General features: G+C 40.3%; 1 protein-coding gene across 1 annotated transcript in view; it reads left to right on the top strand.

Annotated features, from left to right (window-relative positions):
- Window positions 1–18,457, top strand: part of F5 (coagulation factor V) — a 53,109-nt gene that overhangs the window by 14,940 nt on the left and 19,712 nt on the right. Inside the window, exons 7-13 of the mRNA XM_060234621.1 lie at window positions 2,679–2,844; window positions 8,870–9,047; window positions 10,096–10,198; window positions 10,622–10,833; window positions 11,618–11,768; window positions 12,428–12,640; window positions 15,513–17,481. Of these exons, the coding sequence (XP_060090604.1) occupies window positions 2,679–2,844; window positions 8,870–9,047; window positions 10,096–10,198; window positions 10,622–10,833; window positions 11,618–11,768; window positions 12,428–12,640; window positions 15,513–17,481 (2,992 nt within the window). The remainder of the gene's footprint in view (window positions 1–2,678; window positions 2,845–8,869; window positions 9,048–10,095; window positions 10,199–10,621; window positions 10,834–11,617; window positions 11,769–12,427; window positions 12,641–15,512; window positions 17,482–18,457) is intronic.

The raw sequence follows: 18,457 nt of genomic DNA, 5'->3' as shown, positions 1-18,457 counted from the left end.
AGGAGGAGGAGGCGATTAGATTTATATCCTGCCCTATACTCTGAATCTCAATCTCAGAGTGATCACAATCTCCTTTACCTTCCCCCCCGCCTCTGAGGTAGGTGGGGTTGAGTGGACTCTTACAGCAGCTGCCCTTTCAAGGACAACTCCTACAAGAGCTATGGCTGACCCAAGACCATTCCAGCAGGTGCAAGTGGGGGAGTGGGGAATCAAACCTGGTTCTCCCAGATAAGAGTCCATGCACTTAACCACTATACCAAACTGGCTCTCCAGTAAAAAAGACAAAACAAGGTAGTCCATTAGGAGGAAGTATTGGTGTCCTCATGTAGAGGCTTGGCTAGGAGCAATAAGGGATAGTTCTGAGGTTCAAGATGGAGTTTGGATGCAGAGCATGGTAATACAGAGGTAAATACAGAGGTAAAATACTGCTAGAATAACATGTGCACTCAAGGTTGACTCAGACTTCCATCTTTCTGAGGTCAGTAAAATGAGTACCCAGCTTGCTGGGGGTAAAGTGTAGATGACTGGGGAAGGCAATGGCAAACCACCCTATAAAAAGTCTGCTGTGAAAATGTCGTGATGGGACATCACCCCAGAGTCGGAAACGACTGTTGCTTGTACAGGGGACTACCTTCTTCTAGCATGTGGGTTCTGCCTGCGCTAGAGGGCAGAGAATTGGTTCAGTGGGAAGAAGAAAATGCTATACCTTTAAATGCTTGGAATTATGGGTTTTGTAGTTCTTTAGATGCTGTAGGTCAGGTGGGATTATATAGTTCCCCCTAATTGGCTAATTGTGGAAGGTTCAGTCCCCTCTGCGGACCTGGGAAAGTTTACTGTCCCTTTCCTGTCTGTTTTACAATCCTTTGTTAAGCTATTTGCTCAACATGGTGACCCAAGGGGATGTGTCTGTGTTTTCACCTTGCATCCATAACTTGTAAGAGCCATTTCAGCAAGCACATCCCACCTGATGGCAGGAAGCAGTGAGTACTCTGAAAATGCCTTGGGATGTTAATAAAGTCTGTAAAAGTTTTGCAAGAGTGAGTTGATCACATCTGGACAAAACCTGCTAGAAAGAACTGGGCTGCAGAATAATGTGCCTCTTGGTTTCCAATTTGATTTGAGAAAAGCATTGATTTACTCTTCTGGGCAGGGTCAATCTTGCTTTCAGAAGCAAAAAGTAGAATGATATGGTGGGTGGGACCAGCCATGACTGCTGGTGCTTACTGTAACCTGGGTGATGCAAGGGCACTTCAGTGCACTATTGATACTGCATCTGGTGCAAAGCATGATGTTCTGTGAAGTAGTACCTTTATACTACTGGCTTCTCATGAGCAAAGAGCCAGTGTACACAGTGATTTCAAGTGGTTACCATGTGTCTAGTCAATCATAAAAACATAAGAGAAACCATGTTGGATCAGACCTATCTAGTTCAAACACTCTGTGTCACATAGTGGCCAAAACCCAGTCATGTGACTAATTCCTCTATTAAACTCTTTAATGAAGTATTACTTACACTGGTCATTCCAGATAAGGAAAGATTTCAGAAAGATTTTCCATCTCATGTGTTAGTTACAAATATATTTATTAGGACTGCAGTCTTAAATGATTTGGTCTGTAGATTGACTAAATAAAGCTTTAGTCAATTTTAGATGGTGAGGAGGAATTTAGGTTGATGAGTTTGAAGGTTAGGAGCATATTTGTTGGGGGCCACATTGATTCTAGTGTAATACCATAGTATGAATGAGACAAAAATACAAATGACCTTTCTTTCTAACAATGAAAGATAGTTTTGTTTATTGATTTATAATTATTTTCTATTTCTTTCAGGCATATGAGGTTTTCATGATACATAAATTTATTTAAATTAACTAAAAAACCAGAAGGTTCATTTTATCCGTAGCAATTACTGGTTCTCCAAGCAGTTTTGTGCATTAAGAATAAGCAACTCTTTGAGATTTCTTCAGAACGTTGAAGACATGCATGATGCAACACCGTGGGAAAAGATACATAAATAAATGCTTTTAAAAAGGCCCTATTCCACAGAAAGAAATACATTATAAAATATAATACAAATGTAGAATTCAGTTTATGGCTCATGGCTGTTATTTATGCCCTAAAAGAGTAGCAAAGGGCTAATAGAGTCTTTCTTGTGGGATAAACTGAGAAATTTCTAGAACATTAAAGACCAGATCTTTCATCGTTAAATTACAGATTTAAAAGGCATACTTATTTTATTCCAACTAGGCTGCCCTGACTAGATAGCCCAGGCTAGGCTGATCTTGTCAAATCTTGGTAGCTAAGAAGGGTCGATCCTGGCTAATATTTGGATAGGAGACCACCAAAGAATAAGTGTTATTACATGGAGGCAAGCAATGTAAACAACCCCTGAATGTGTCTTGCCTTGAAACCCCTACAGGGTGGCCATAAGGCAGCTGTAACTTGATGGGGGAAAAGGTTGAAAAGTAATGTGAAGGGCAACTTATCTACAAAGTCGCTTATGAACTGCTACCTTTTCACCCTGCAAAATGTTTTGTGTTGCTTTGGTTGATCCTAACAGGAAGGTATTACATGGATTTTATTATTTTGTTTTGGTTTTTTTGTGGGCCAGTAAAGCTGGTTACAGCTTTTTAAAGAAAAAGACTAATAGTTATAATGGTTCTTTCTGTCTTTCAAACCAGCTGGGATGCATGGTTACCTCAAGATAGAAGAATGTGGAAATCTAGATATACTAACAAAGAAATTATCCTATAAAGAAAGACGAATGATTAAAGAGTGGGAGTATTTCATTGCTGCAGAAGAAGTGATCTGGGATTATGCTCCACAAATCCCTGAGAGTGTTGATAGGTAAATTGGTGAATGTGTGAAATGTTTTGGGACCTGAGGGGTGTAGTGAGTCTGGTGCCCAAGGATTTGAACACTGTGACTTAAATGCCAGAAGGTTGGTGAGGTACGTTGAGAAAGTATTGGAAAAGCAACAACAGGGTTTTGTCAAATTTTGTAAATAAGTATCTTTTATTATTGTGAAGTAGCCTCTTGCTCTTGAATTTCTCTCTCTGCTAATGAGCATCTTAGTTTTTATAGAAATTTGTCAAGCGTAATTCACATGTAGCAAGAAGCCACAGGGATAATCCTTGGAAAATCCTTGGATTGCACATTCCTCCCTCTGCCTCCTTCCCTTCCATGTGGTTTAGAAATTAATACTTAACAATTACACAGTTAACTGTAGTTTATTAAATCTGGACCAAAAATGGTGTTTTATTCTTCATCTCAGAATTAAAACATGGCCTGGAATCTTGACTTAAAGACAAGTGGACAAAGTATAGTTCATTTTGGAATTTAAACAAACTGGCAGACTATGAAACAAAGCAGTAGACAAATGCACCTTTAAGACCAACTAAGTTTTATTCAGAATGTAAGCTTTCGCATGCTCTAAGCAGACTTCATCAGACAAAATTGGAATGGCAAGCCATCTTTAAATATAGAGAAAGTGCACAGTGCGTTGGTATGTAGAGTCATAGGAAAGTTTTTAGCAGATTAAAAGAATCACAAATTGGGGTCTGTGTTTGTTAGTATTGTTAACTGGGATGTAACAACAGTGGAGGGTGATAAAAAGCAGACATGTCATAGGTGCCATAAATCTGGGTGTCATTCTGGCTTCATTAGTTGTAGGTTTAAATGGAGGGCATTAGTATCTCAAGAGGTTATAACATCATTATAGTTTGCCTCTTTTATTATACATTATAGTTATAAGCATATGAAAGCTTACTTTCTGAATAAAACTTAGTTGTTCTTAAAGGTGCAATTTGTCTACTGCTTTGTTCTATTGCTTCAGACCAACATGGCTGTCTGACAGACTATGGTTTGCTTTAGAAACTACTACTTTCCAAGTTGAGTGAAAGTGGAGGGGGAAGAAAGAAACAGAGAAAGGGAGAAGGAAGTGAGCCTGGGGGTTTCAAACATTAATTCCTGTAACAAACTGTGAACTGTGTATCCTGTAAACCAAAGAGGAACAGAAGCACAGGGTATGCAGCATGCCTGGCAGATCGACATTTTAAAACTTTGAAGTAACATTTGTCCCAAGCACTGAAGAGGTAGCTTTCTTTTCCTAGAAACTCTCCATCACCTCATTCCCAGGCCTTTTGTACATCTGATTCACTTCTGTTCATATGTGTCCTTGAAGAGCCTCTTAGAGGAGCTGTGTATTCCCCTGGGACAGGGAGCAGTTGTAGCCAAAGAATAGCCATTTCAGCATTTCAGCTTCCAAAGATATCTTTTAATTTTAAAAATATAATTGAATTTTAAAAATTGTGTGCAACGTCTTGTTTTTCCCACCCAAACAGCAAATCATTTGTAGTGCCATCCTAAACAGCGTTACACCCTTCTAAACTCACTGACTTCAATGGATTTAGAAGGGTGTTGGCTGACTAACTTACAACAGAGCTGCACAAGCGGATTAAAATGTAGAGAAAGCTTTATTCAGGAATTAACATAATTGATAGAGACAAGCAGAGACTGAGATAGTTCTAGCTTCTTCAATAGCTGATAAAGAATGAGCGAATGAGTTGAGAAACTCCAAAAAAGAAGCAGATTATTGCCCTAGGAGTAGCAATCTGGAGACAGATGACACTTATCAGGAAAGAAGGTGCTGACCTCACTATCCTATCTAACTTCTGTTTGCTGCCTCTGCAGGGTTCTTCTTCTTTTCTTCTTTGTACATCAGACCTAGTCCAGCACCCCTTCTCAGGGTCTAGTGTACAAAGTCCACAAGATTAATCTTCTTAAGGTTTACAACAAGCCCTTCTTCATGCATATCTCTTACTATGTGATGTTTCATATCTATGTGTTTAATTTGTTGCAAGTCTTTGTAAGTTTTATTCATCTTTGGTTGTCTTCAGAGAATTGTATGGGATGGGGTCCATCTGTCCCAAAATCTTGCATTAGTTTCAGTAGCTATTTGAGTCATATGCAGGGTTCTGATGCAGACACATGCTCAGCTTCAGCTGAGGACACAGCTACAGTTTCTTGCTTCCTGCTGCTCCAGCTGACAGCTTCTCCACCATTGAAGAATACATGTTCACTGGTGAACTTCCTGTCTGTAGTATCTCTTGCCCAGTCTGCATCCTTGTATCCCACTACTCTGAGATTGTCAATTGTTGGTATCTTTAGTTTCAGATGTGCAGTGCCATTCAGGTAACATACCCATAGCTGTTGTGATGTTAGGGCCTATCAATGAGCATATATGTGACAGATTCAGGTGGGTAGCCATGTTGGTCTGAAGCAATAAAATAAAGATTGACTCTAATAGCACTTTTAAGACCAACAAAGTTTAATTCTGGGTGTAAACGAGAACTGAGAGACTTAGCATGTGTAGATGAATACTTCCTCAGATACATTGAAACAGATATCCTCAAGTGCTACATATAGGTGGGAGGGGACTAGTTGCCAGGAAGGATTAACCATTAATTAGAGTCAAGATGCATAAGTACAGCTAAGATTGGAATAACACAGTTGGTAAGGTCTGTGAATAGCAGCAAATACAGATAATAAAAGACATGCAAGAACTAAGTTTGAGTACAGTGGCAGTTTATCTTTGATAGTTTTCTAGTTGCTTCTCTGTGTTGCTTCTTGTTTGGCAGAAATTCACTATTTCCTTACTGTTTCAGGTAGTTGTCTCCATAGAAGTGCTTGCTGATTTTGCTCCTTTCATGTTCTTGTAGTCAACAAATTCCAGGAATTTCTGCTTCTGGTTTAGAAGACAGCTTTTCTCTTCCTCTCATTATATCCGCAGTCTAAGATAGTAGTTGATGTTTCCTAATTGTTTCATTTCTGCTTCTTGATTCAAATGGTGAACTATTTCATCACTGTCCTCTTTGTCTTCATAGCATAAAATCAGATTCTCCACATAAGTGAAAATCTAAGTCCATTTGCTGTCTCTGTTTTTTAGTGTGGACAATGTTCTACCTTGCCTTGTTCAAATCTTTTTACAGATTAGCATTTGATGGAGTTTTTCATGCCAACGTCTAGCAGCCTTTTGCAGCCAATGGATGCTCTTTTGAAGTTTACACACAAGTTGCTCATCTTTGGATTGTTCAGATCCTGGTTGTTGTTCCATGTAAACATCTTCCATTACCTCTCCATGTAGAAAGACAGTCTTTATGTCTAGATGCTCCACAGGCATCTTCCTTGCTGCTGGATGTTCAGGAACATTCTTATTGAAGTATGTCTCACCTCTGGAGCAAACTAATTCTTATTTGTGTCTTTGTATTTATCTTTCTTAATTGTGCTTGGTTTTGAAGATCCACTTGCATCTTACTACCTTCTTTTCTGGTGGTAATTCTGTAAGTGTCTACGTTTGATATTTCATTAGGGATTCAGTTTCTTCTTCTGCAGCTTTTCTCTTTTTGATACTTTTGAGACATTCTTGCTATATTTTCCCATGTGGAAGGTTCAGGTACAGCTTCTGCTTTTGCTCAATAGGAAACCTTTCTTGATGATACTACTTTATTTGATCTGATTGAATGTCTGACACTTCTCAGATTCACTGTTTTGTGTGTGTGTGTGTGTGTTTTCATTTTTCTCTTTTGGTGTAGATTCACTGACATGTATTTTTCCATGTTTGATTTCTCCCTTTCATTGATATAGATCACATTGCCGATCTGAACTATTTCTGTCTCTGGGTTGAGGATTCTGTATTCTTTGCATCCTAGTGCATAGCTTGACAAATATGCCTTTTCTTGCTCTGACCCGTCCTGGTCCATTTTTCTTTAGAAATGTAAGTGCAGGATTTTGATCCAAACACTCTTAGATGATTCAAGCTGAGTTTGGTGTACTAGTTGTACCCTTAGCAGGTAATCTGTTTTGTAGGTAGGATGGTAGTATTACTGATTTCTTCTCTCCAATTCTTGTCAGGTAGCTCTGTCTCAAGGAACAGACATCTGGACACTTCAGTGAGAGAGCAGTTCTTTCTTTCTGCTATACTATTGTTCTCTAGAATATATGAGACTATAAACTGGTGCTCTGTTCTGCCAAGTAATTTGTCACGCACCATGTATTCCCCTCCATTATCAGTCCAGAATATTACTCATAGCTTTCTTTGGAATCTATTACTGGTCATTGTCACGTATGCCTTAATTTTTTTTACTTTTCTCTTTAACTAGGTAGGTCACGGTGTATTTTGTACAGTCATCAGTAAAGGTTAGCACATATTTTCTTCCACTAGGTGTCTGAGTTTTCATGCGTCCACAAATACCACTGTTATTAGCTCTAGGGAATGCTGTCTTTGGCTTGTGCCATGCTTGGTCAGTCTCCTTTGCTTTGATGTAGCACACACACTTGTCTGCATCAGCAGATCTGGTCACTAGCATTCCTTTTATTGAATTCTTGCTTTCAAGTTGGCTTATTGCATAACTGTCTCTATGAGCCAATCTCCTATGCCACAATCTGGAACAATTCTTGTGATTACGCTGCTTTGCAAAGTTATTTCTCTCTGTGACATTAAAGTCTGTACATATCCTCACTCACATCACCAGTTGCAATTAATTCACCTTTATTTCTGATAAAACATTTATCTCCAAAACTTGCTTTTATTCCTTTTTGAGTTACTTTCAAAGAGATAAAATTATTCTTTAGCCTATACAAACAATCTGTAACAAGAGCAAGAGAGAGGTGTGAGTTGTGGAACTTCAAAGAAGAAGCAAGAGATTACCCTAAGACTAGCAATCTGGAGACAGACAAAGAACATAAGAGAAGCCATGTTGGAACAGGCCAATGGCCCATTCAGTCCAACACTCCGTGTCACACAATGGCCTCTTAAAGCTGGCTATGCTTGTAGCCACCACCACCTCCTGTGGCAGTGAATTCCACATGTTAATCACCCTTTGGGTGAAGAAGTACTTCCTTTTATCTGTTTTAACCTGACTGCTCAGCAATTTCATTGAATGCTCACGAGTTCCTTGTATTGTGAGAAAGGGAGAAAAGGACTTCTTTCTCTACTTTCTCCATCCGATGCCTAATCTTGTAAACCTCTATCATGTCACCCCGCAGTTGACGTTTCTCCAAGCTGAAGAGCCCCAAGCGTTTTAACCTTTCTTCATAGGGAAAATGTTCCAAACCTTTAATCATTCTAGTTGCCCTTTTCTGCACTTTTTCCAATGCTATAATATCCTTTTTGAGGTGCGGTGACCAGAATTGTATGCAGTATTCCAAATGAGACCACACCATCGATTTATACAGGGGCATTATGATACTGGCTGATTTGTTTTCATTTCCCTTCCTAATAATTCCCAGCACGGCATTGGCCTTTTTTATTGCAATCGCACACTGTCTTGACATGAATGACACTTATCAAGAAAGATGGTGCTGATTTGACAGTCCCATGATCTAACTGGCCTTCTCTTGTGCCACTCCATGCAGGATTCTTCTCTTTCTTTCTGTGTACACCAGATATTATTGCTTACTCCAACAGGGTACAACTGGGTTTAGGATGGAACTGCTGGTGTGGGAGAACCTCATGTAGGATTACTTTTGTGGTATTGCATCACTATAGCGTAATGCAGTTTCCATCTAGTTGTAAAAACTGGCGTCTTCATATGGATAAGCTATGTGGAATGCTCAGAATCTTGATGCATGTATGTTGGGACAGGAAGTGACTATATCTTGTAATGTGACACGTACAGAAGAACCATATGTGCTGCTCCATATATATCCCTATGGAAACTTATACACACCCCTTTGCTTAGTTACTGTATTGTACATAATCACGTCTTACGTAGATTTGTTTGTAACAAACTGCTTATATAGAGGTTTTTATCTCTACTGGAGAGATTTTACTGATGTCCTCCCCCCCCCCCCCCCTTTTCCATGTTTCAAGACTATACAGGGCTTTGTATCTGGACAGTTTTTCAAATCTCATTGGGAAGAAATACAAAAAGGCTGTTTACAGGCAGTATATAGATGCCAGCTTCAGCAAACATGCAGAAAGTACCTGGCCAATGGATCGTGGAATTTTGGGCCCTGTTGTCAGAGCAGAGGTTAGAGACACAATCAGTGTAAGTTCTGAGCATCAAATATGCTTTAAAGGTCCCATTTTACTGAGTTCATTAATTCACAGCATTTGTTGTCCTAGTTACAGGAAATTGCAGTTATTCCTAATTTTGCTATGCAGCTTCCTATCTAGGTAGCCCTACAAACATAATTTTCCTGTTCATCTGTGCAGTTCAGTAGCCAAATACTTAAGACGTTCTATGGGCACTGTTCATTAGGTAAAGATGGTACTGAACTGAAGTGTATATTTAGAAGAAGATATTGGATTTATATTCTGCCCTTCACTCTGAACCTCAGAGTCTCAGAATGACTTACAATCTCCTTTACGTTCTTCCCCCACAAAAGACACTCTGTGAGGTAGGTAGGGCTGTGAGAGCTATGGCTGACCTGAGGTCATTCCAGCAACTGCAAGTGGAGGAGTGGGAAATCAAACCTGGCCGTCCCAGATAACAATTCATGCACTTAACCACTACTCCAAACTGTCTCTCTCTCTTTAATTGGCAAGTAGATTTGAATTGGGTAAATGGGGCTTTTGTGTGAGTGTATATGTACACTCACTAACCTCTCTTTTTGTTGATATCAGTAATAAATAACAAGAGTCAAAGTAGTAGTCATCTCATAATGCTGTCGGGAATTGCTTTGCTTATCTTATATACATTTGAGCCTTGCATAGAAATGTCACAGACTCCTAGTGTTTCTTTTTCTTCTTTGCCAACATATATTTGCCAATTGAGAACAAACATCATGCATTTGATGGGCTCTAATCCAGAAATGCTCACACCGCAGTCATCTGTTAGTCTCCAAAGTGCCACAAGACACCTTTTTTTCAAATAAGAGCTCCACCCTCTGGAAGCTATGTGAATGACATGCAAGAGCAATAATGCCTTTTTTTCGAGATACAAGTACTAATATTGGGCTTCTTCTTGACAGGAGCTTTTGTCTGCAGGGTTTTAAACAGTGCTGTAGCCCTAACCAAGCTCTAAAATCTTGTGTCAAAATAGCATTGTTGCCATACTGAACTCATCTCCCCCCCCCACCTGCATTTTGAAACAGATTGTATTCAAAAATATGGCCAGTCGACCTTACAGCATTTATGTGCATGGAGTAACACTTTCAAAAGAGGCAGAAGGAGCTGTCTATCCTTCAGACTCCAAAGGTCAGTAGTTTTATTATTTGGCCTAGATTTCTTTCCTGCTTTTTCGCTGTAGAATATTTCTATGTATTGCTGTGGCAGTCCCACCCAGAAGTCCCACAAGTCTCATAAAATGCCAGTCCTGTCAAGCGTGTTTAAAGCAACTATAAAGTGAGTCAATAGACATCAAAGTGGAAAGGACAATTAGGGAAGCAATGCAACACAAGGAGAGCTAGCATGGACTCCATTTACTCACTTGTGATACCAGAAATCATGCAGTATTCTGTGGCCTGGAGCAAGTTCACACGTTATTACAGAAAAGGAGATGTATTAAAACTGTATAGCAGAAAAGGGTAGAAAAATCTGAACAAATTTGTGGTTAGTGATTTCACTATACAGACTGTCTTCCATTTGCTTATAATCTTGTTTTCTTTATGCTTATGTCAGAGAACAGCACACATGGTAAAATTGTCCAACCAGGAGAAACATACACATACAAGTGGACGGTACTTGACACAGATGGTCCCACAGCAGAAGATCCTCAGTGTGTCACCAGGTTATATCATAGTGCTGTGGATGTGACAAGGGATATTGCCTCCGGACTGATTGGACCTCTTCTGATCTGTAAAGGCAGGGCGCTTGATCAGAGGGGAGTGCAGGTACAGTCAAGTATTGCAAACTGTGAGGCAGAGAGCAGCAGAGTTTAGTTGTTGATCTGTTCCTTCTCTGCCTTGAGACAACAATAGATGTTAGAGCTACAGATGGTATGACAGAGGAATCACCACCCATGGAGTTTGGTTCCACTACTCTCTCTAGTCAAAGTGGTTCTGCAGGTTTTTGAAGAAAAATTGGTCTTTATCAGCATGAGACTTTATGCTGCCATAAAGTGATTAAACTTTTAGGTGCCACAATTCTTTTGGTTATTTGCTGCATCACATTGATGTACTTACCAGCTGGAATTCGAACTGGGATTTTATCCCTTTTACCTGGAATTTTATCCCTTATCCCTTTGTCATGATCACAAGAGCTGCTGCAGTGTAACTTTTGTCCTACTGAGCCTAAATCACAGATCTAGATACCATCCTGTCTTCTGGTGAGTCAGTGTCAGTGAAATCCAAGATAGATAGCAATGTTATGACTTTCAAGCCGGGGGGGGGGGGGTGGGATATCTAGCAGTGATTCAGCATTTACAGCAGTAAACGGTGGACAGTCCAGCTCTGTGGCTGATCAACTTCCAGCTTCTTTACAGCTATGCAGTGAGCCACAGCGTGAGAATAGAGAGTGACTGCAATGTTATTCCATGCAACAAGTTAAAAACCTTTCCTCTTCCAGGGGATATCTTGGGATACCTTCTGCCCATCTTTTGGGTTCTTTAACCATCAGTCAAGATGAAGTGAAGCGTACTTCATGCTATCAGCAACTAGGGCACGTCTTGTTTTGCAGAACAAAGCTGATGAGGAGCAGCATGCCGTCTTTGCGGTGTTTGATGAAAACAAAAGCTGGTACTTGGAGGACAACATCAAACAGTACTGCAGCAACCCCTCCACTGTCAAAAGAGATGACCCCAAATTCTACAAGTCTAATGTCATGCACAGTGAGTATATTCCTAGGCCAATGTTTTGCTAAGCTTCTGAGAACCTGGCATTGTTAATGCTGTGTAAATTAATACAATGTGTACTTTACAAAAATTCCTGGCCTGGATGGCTGAGGCTAGCCTGATCTTGTCAGATCTCAGAAGCTAAGTAGAGTTGGCCCTGGTTAATACTTGGATGGGAGATCACAAAGGAAGTTACAGGGTTGCTATGCAGAGGCAGGCAATGGCAAACCACCTCTGAATGTTTCTTGCCTTGAAGACCCTCCAGGACCACTATCGGTCAGCTGAGACTTGATGACACTTTTAAAAATAGAAGATAGTATGTTGTTTTCCTATTGCTAAGTTTGTCTGGTCTACAGTTTCAAAAGTTAGACAGAATGAGTAGGTAGACTGAAGGGATGGAATTCAAGGCTGCTTCCGCCTTTCTGAGAGAGAAATGTCTCAAACTCATCAGAGAGAAAGGTTTAATATAACCCTTTTCTTCATGCACTGATATATTATATGCAAGATCCTGTATATGTAGGGTAATAGCCTACATATCCTACATATATTTTAAGCTGTGTGTGAATTTGAGTCAGTTTCATCTTTTTGTAGGGTAAATAGTCAACATGCTGTTGGTGAAGCTATTACTTTTAACTACAGCTTTCCCCCTCTTCCAGCTCTCAATGGCTACGCATCTGATAGAACAAATATCTTGGGATTTTGCCAGGATTCCATTGTTGAATGGCATCTCTCCAGTGTAGGCACCCAAGATGTGACAGTGCCTGTACATCTTTTGGGTCACACTTTTCTGAACAAAGGAAAAGATCAAGATATATTAAATCTTTTCCCCATGAGTGGTGAATCTGCAACTGTGACCATGAACAATGTTGGTAAGTGACTGGTAAGTGATGTTGGTGAGTGACTGGACTGAACCTGGAACTGTACTACATGTTTTAAATTGTATGAACTGTTGAAATGTTTTAATGATTTTATTGTACTTCGATTTTAACACTCTGTTTTTAACTGTTGTTAGCTGCCCTGAGCCCATTAGGGGAGGGTGGGATATAAATGCAATAAAACAAAGAAGCCAATAAATAAATATTCGCTTACTTACTCACAAATAAGCCTTGGATCAACCTTCAGGGTAGATTCTGATGAATTGTCTGTCCCTGTTATCAGCGCAGAAAGAATTAGTAGTTTGGCCAAGCTATTTTCTTCCATCTAAAAATACAGATGGTGTACTGGGTTTTGAGTGCGGAAACCAAATAAAAGGGCTCGTGTTGTCCGATGAAAGAATCACTTCACTTCCACTTTGCACCTCAAATAATGCATTTCATCCATATACATAAACAACAGTAATCCATTCTTTTGGACAGCTACAATATTTTTCAAGTACAAATGCGCATGTTGGATTCTCATTAGTATGTTGAAAATACCTGTCACGATATTATATTGTGCGTGTCACTTGTAAAGCATTTCCATGTTAATATCTTTGAAAAGCAGTCTCACTGAAACCTGTTCGTGATCATGATTTTGAACAGGTGAAACATTTGCTTTACAGACCAAGCTCTGCTGACTTTTATAGCATAACATCTGTTTACTATGTGAATTTTCCAAATCACAGGGCACATTTCTATGCCTACCTCTAAGCATCACCTAAAAAAGCATCCCAATGTGCATATTCTCTACACATGATGGCTCCAGACATTATAGCCACAGCAAGGACCAGCAGCCGTGGAAGTCTGAAATTCCATTGAAATGTGAGGTGAGCCTGGAGAGGTTGACTTGCACATAGTTCTCTACATACTTGCATATCTCATCTGTCTCACCATCCAGTCCAGTGTCAACATGCAGAGAACTTTGTTGCAAACATACTTCTCAGGTGAACATATCTTGTTCAGATCTGCTCATCTGCATGTGAGGCATGCCCTTGATTGGATTGCCTGAATGTTCCTTGTGAAATTTCTCTTGAGCCATGTCAAGAAGCTTGCACAATAACCCCTTGGCTGTTGAAGCCTGAAGTTGCTTTCTTCCAGTCCAAGACTAAAGGAGATTATTAATACAGGAACCACAGTATCCCCTTGGGTCCTGGTTATCCAGATCATTATATGACTTGTATACCGAATAGTTTGCCACTGATTCCCTCTTTGCAAATTCTTTCAATGACCAACATCAGGTAGAACGCATTCCCTGTTTGTTACCAGTGCAGTCAGTGGAATCTATTCAATAACAGATTGCCAAGAATGGCCAGCATGACTAGCTGGGCTCAGACAGACACCTTGCAATTGGAGCAACCTTTGAAGTTTTCTTTTCAGAAGAGAAGGCTGTTCTGTATACTGTGATCCATGCTCAATAATGCAATGCCTGCTATGAGAATGTGAAATCATGGCCACTGTAACCCACACCTCACCAGTATGTCCTGAGGTGCAGTTTCACTTGCCATCTAGGTTTGCTCTTTCTTTCCTGCTTGCTTGCTTTCCACCTGACAGCAGGCCTCTTCACAGTAAGCAAACCAGAGACACAATAACTAATAAGATTTTTGAAAAAACAAATTAGGAGTCAAGTGCGCCGTTAAGGTCAACAGAGTTTTATTCAGAACATAAGCTTTCGTGTGCTTCAAGCACACTTAATCAGATGAGGAATCAGGTACAGTGAGCAGGGCTATATATAGCTGGTAGGCAGTGGTTTAGAATGCAAAATGGTACAAATAAAGGTGCTGTGGGGTGATGATCTTCTGAAATGTCCTCTTCCCTGTCATCTTTCTCTAATGGTTAGTCTTCAAAAGTTCCGCAATGGTTGTGAGGAAAATAGCCCCCACTCTAGATATGCATTGTCTAGAAACCAGAGCCAGGTAGTGCCAGATGCTTTTTTCCTTCGAGAAAGATTTTTCTTCACCCAGGTAGATGAAGAGTCTGTGGTGTCTGGTTCTTCCAGACAGCAGCGGTGAACAGGGCCTGTGTTAATGTATCCTATGTTGAGATGCTGCTGGGGACTTCTGGCAGCCCCACTGCCACCAGCTTCCTCTGTCTGCACACCTCTCTTACTGCCTGAACACATGTTCTTCCCCCACCTGCTTACAAGTCCTCTGTCACTTACACTCCCAGTTCCATGTGTTGCTTAGTACTGCCAGGGAAGTGCATATGTGTGGTCACAGCTGTGGCACAACTGGCAGCCATGGGGGTAACAACTGGCAGTCTCAGGTGTTCACACTGCTCAGCCCCATCAAGGAAAGGGTGTGCAGGTGACTGTGAGCACAGGTGATGGGAAAACTTGAGAGCAGACAGGAGAAGGACATACAGGCAGGGTAACGGCACGTAGGTGGGTAGGTGTTCGGGATGGGAGCCCTGATGGTAGGCAGGGGCCCCCGAAACCCTGGACCTGTCCCTGATGGTGAATGAGAAAGGCACTGTGGGATGATGATGTGAACTGTCATTTTTGTCCCACACAAACCCTTTAAAGATGCTGCAGCATCTTTGCATGGAGTTGCCATTATCACCTCCCATCTTTGATCCTTAGGAGTCTGTTTTCCATAATTTACCTTTATAAGGCTTTGTTTTAACCTAATGGCAGAACTTCTACTTTTCCTATGGCTAAACTATTCATAAGCTCTGCTAGGTTTGACTTTGTAATACTGTAATGCAGTATGACTTTGTATCAGTCCTTGCCACCACTACTGCGAACCAAAGAATTCATATTTTTGATACCAAAGTTGAACTATATCTGTATGAGAAAAATATAATCGGTGGTGTTCTGCTTTTGCAGGAACCTGGCTTCTGTCCTCCTGGGGTTCCCGTGAAATGAGCAATGGCATGAGAACAAGGTTTAGGGACGTCAAATGTGAAAATGATTACACAGAAGAAGATGCACTTTATAATGCCTTTGTGCCTGCTGAGGTGCTTCTTACAACTGCTAAAGAATCAACTGCAAAAACAGAAAGAAGAGCAGTAACAGAAAGTGATGATTATCAAGAAAACTTAGCCACGGTTTATGGTTTCCAAGAAGAAGAGTATGGAGAAAAGAGAGAGGAAGAGGATTACCAAGAAGAATTAGCTTCATTGCTGGGGCTTCGAAGTTTTAACAGTTCAGCTGCTGAGGAAGAGGAGTATAATCTTACTGCTCTTGCAATGGAAGACACTTATGGCACCAGCTCTACGAGGGACTATGACACACCTGTAACCTTAGATCATGTATTTACAAATAATAGTGATAAACTGCATGGTAATGAAATGCTGGAAACTCAAAGTACCACTTTTTACCCCACCACTGTTGAGTCACTCCATCCAAATTACTCCTCTTTGGCTGAAGAGGCTGTGTTTTCAGATGTCACTACAGTAACTAGCATCTTATCATCTGAAGAAGGTCAAAGTGGTGATGGAGAGAATATTACTATGATCTCAATTAGATATAACCAAACAAATGGGGCAGAACTCCTGAGAAGAGTTGAGGAAGCACTGAGCAAAGATCCTTCAGAATTATTAGCTGAAACAGAGACCAGCACTGTGGCCACATTTTCACAAGTCTCTCCAGAGAAGGAAAAAGAAGACAATGCAGATGGAGAAGATACTTTGGATAGAGAGAAGGGGAAACATGGTCTGTCAGAGGCAACATTTTTTGCCATGAAAAAGATGCGTGCTCTGCTCTTTTATGTGCAAGAAAAGAGAAAGCTCTCTTTAGGCAACACAACTTCGAGTATGCCCTTTCTTAGCATACCTAGAGCAGAAAAAACCACCACCTTAGATAATACAACATTTAAGTTAAAAACTGATTACATTTCAGATGATTATGATGAAGATGAGTTTCCCATCCTTTCAACTAATTTAACTTTGGCTGTGGGAGAAGAAGTCAAAAGTGATGAATTTGAACCACCCCATACTTCCAAATTAGTGTTCTCAAAAGTCCAGCAAAATGGCAATTCAACTTTGGATGATATTTTAGACAGCTTAGTCCCTACTGTCATTCTAAAGCCAGTAAAAAAAAGACCAAAAGTTTTACCTCTGAAAAGGCAAAAGTGTCTCTCTAAAAAGACAAATTATGAGTGGAATTTTGTCTCTAAGAAAGAGAATTATGACATAGGAATAGACCTTATTAATGCTGTTGGTGACAGATTTCAAAACAGCTCTAGAAATGCCACAATGGATCAAGAAAATAACATATTCCCTAGTAAGGAAAAACAGGAGATGTATAAAGGAGATTCCCCGCCTGAACTCGGCCAACAGGAAATAGGCAGCAAGAGTGGAGCCCTGATTGAAAATGAAAACTGTACAATGATGACATCTGGGACTTTACTGAAAGCCCGACGAAAGAAGAAAAAGGAACATCTACGTGCTTCAATGACTCCAAGAGGTTTCAAACCTCCAGTGTCATCTGAAGGACTCAACTATACCCAAGCCTTCAATGAAGCTAACCATACTATGTTACTGAATGAAGCCAATTATACTCTGACACCAAGAGAATTTAAGCCTTTTGTCAAGATAGGCCTTCCCAATGAAAATGGAGACTATGAAGAGTTTGACCCAATATACTCAGACAGTGAAGAGAGTTCCAGTGGTTCATTGGAATATGAACTAGTACACTATGATGACCCATATACGACAGATTCCCGACTTAATATTAGTTCAATGCGTAACCCTGATGACATAGCTGGGCACTATTTACGTGGTGCTGGGCAGCCAAAGACATACTACATTGCTGCTGTAGAAGATGTGTGGGACTATGCAGCATTTAGAAAAAGGTTTGATTGTTGCTTTTTTCTCTTTTACCAATGACTGATTCATGCTGCTGTCTTAACTATTGTAGTTAGATAGGCCTTACTAGTGTGATATTAATTAACATTAAATGCCATTAAGTTTTGAGATGTAGGAAGGAGAAATAAGTGAGCTGATAGGGAATATGGGTCAAAATTTGTGCCAGTGTTTATCAATTGGTGTTAATCAATGCTAAACATTTTTGGGTGCTCTATGATCACAAAAAGATCCCACTGGGAGGGACCATGATTCAATGGCAGAGCATAAGCTTTGCATGCAGCATGTCCCAGGTTCAGTCTCCGGCATTTACACAGGAAGTTCTTAAGTAGCAAGTGGGAAAGACATAACTCTTCCTGAGACTCCAGAAAGCTGCTTCTACTAGTGAGAGCAGTGCACAGTCCTGAGCTAAATGGACAATGGTGTGACGCAGGATAAGGTTGTTTTGTACACATTTATTAAGGGTCTGGTCTTATAAGTCCCAGACTGTCAAGCATGAGATTTCAAAATAACCAGTCCTTGGGTTTTGAAACAAAGTTTGGTTTATTGATAATCCATGTGCTCAGTTGAGCTAGGTATTGGAACTGATACTTAGTAACAACAGAATACAAGCTTTAAAATGGCACATCAAAGGTTCTATAAACAATTCTACATTCACGTGTGAAATTCACACTCTAACTTCCTTATCTCTATTGTGGTTGGCTCATCCTGGGTCCAGGCCTCGCTTGGCCTGGGAATGAGTCCCAGGAGGTCTTATCTTCAAAGAGAACATTCCTGCATTTGTTAGTAAAAGTGAAAGAAGCAATGGAGGGGATTTGCTGCTTTGATGTGCCTGATTTGGTGATTTGGTTTATTTATTTCATGATTAGTAACAATTCTATGATCTAACAATTATAACAGCTAGAAAATTCACAATGCTTGACACAGACAGCCTTTTTCTAAAACTGGCTCCACAGGTGACTTTTC

This window comes from Heteronotia binoei, chromosome 3, assembly GCF_032191835.1.
Source record: "Heteronotia binoei isolate CCM8104 ecotype False Entrance Well chromosome 3, APGP_CSIRO_Hbin_v1, whole genome shotgun sequence".
Classification (NCBI taxonomy): domain Eukaryota; kingdom Metazoa; phylum Chordata; class Lepidosauria; order Squamata; family Gekkonidae; genus Heteronotia; species Heteronotia binoei.
This window is presented reverse-complemented; position numbering and strand designations above follow the sequence as displayed.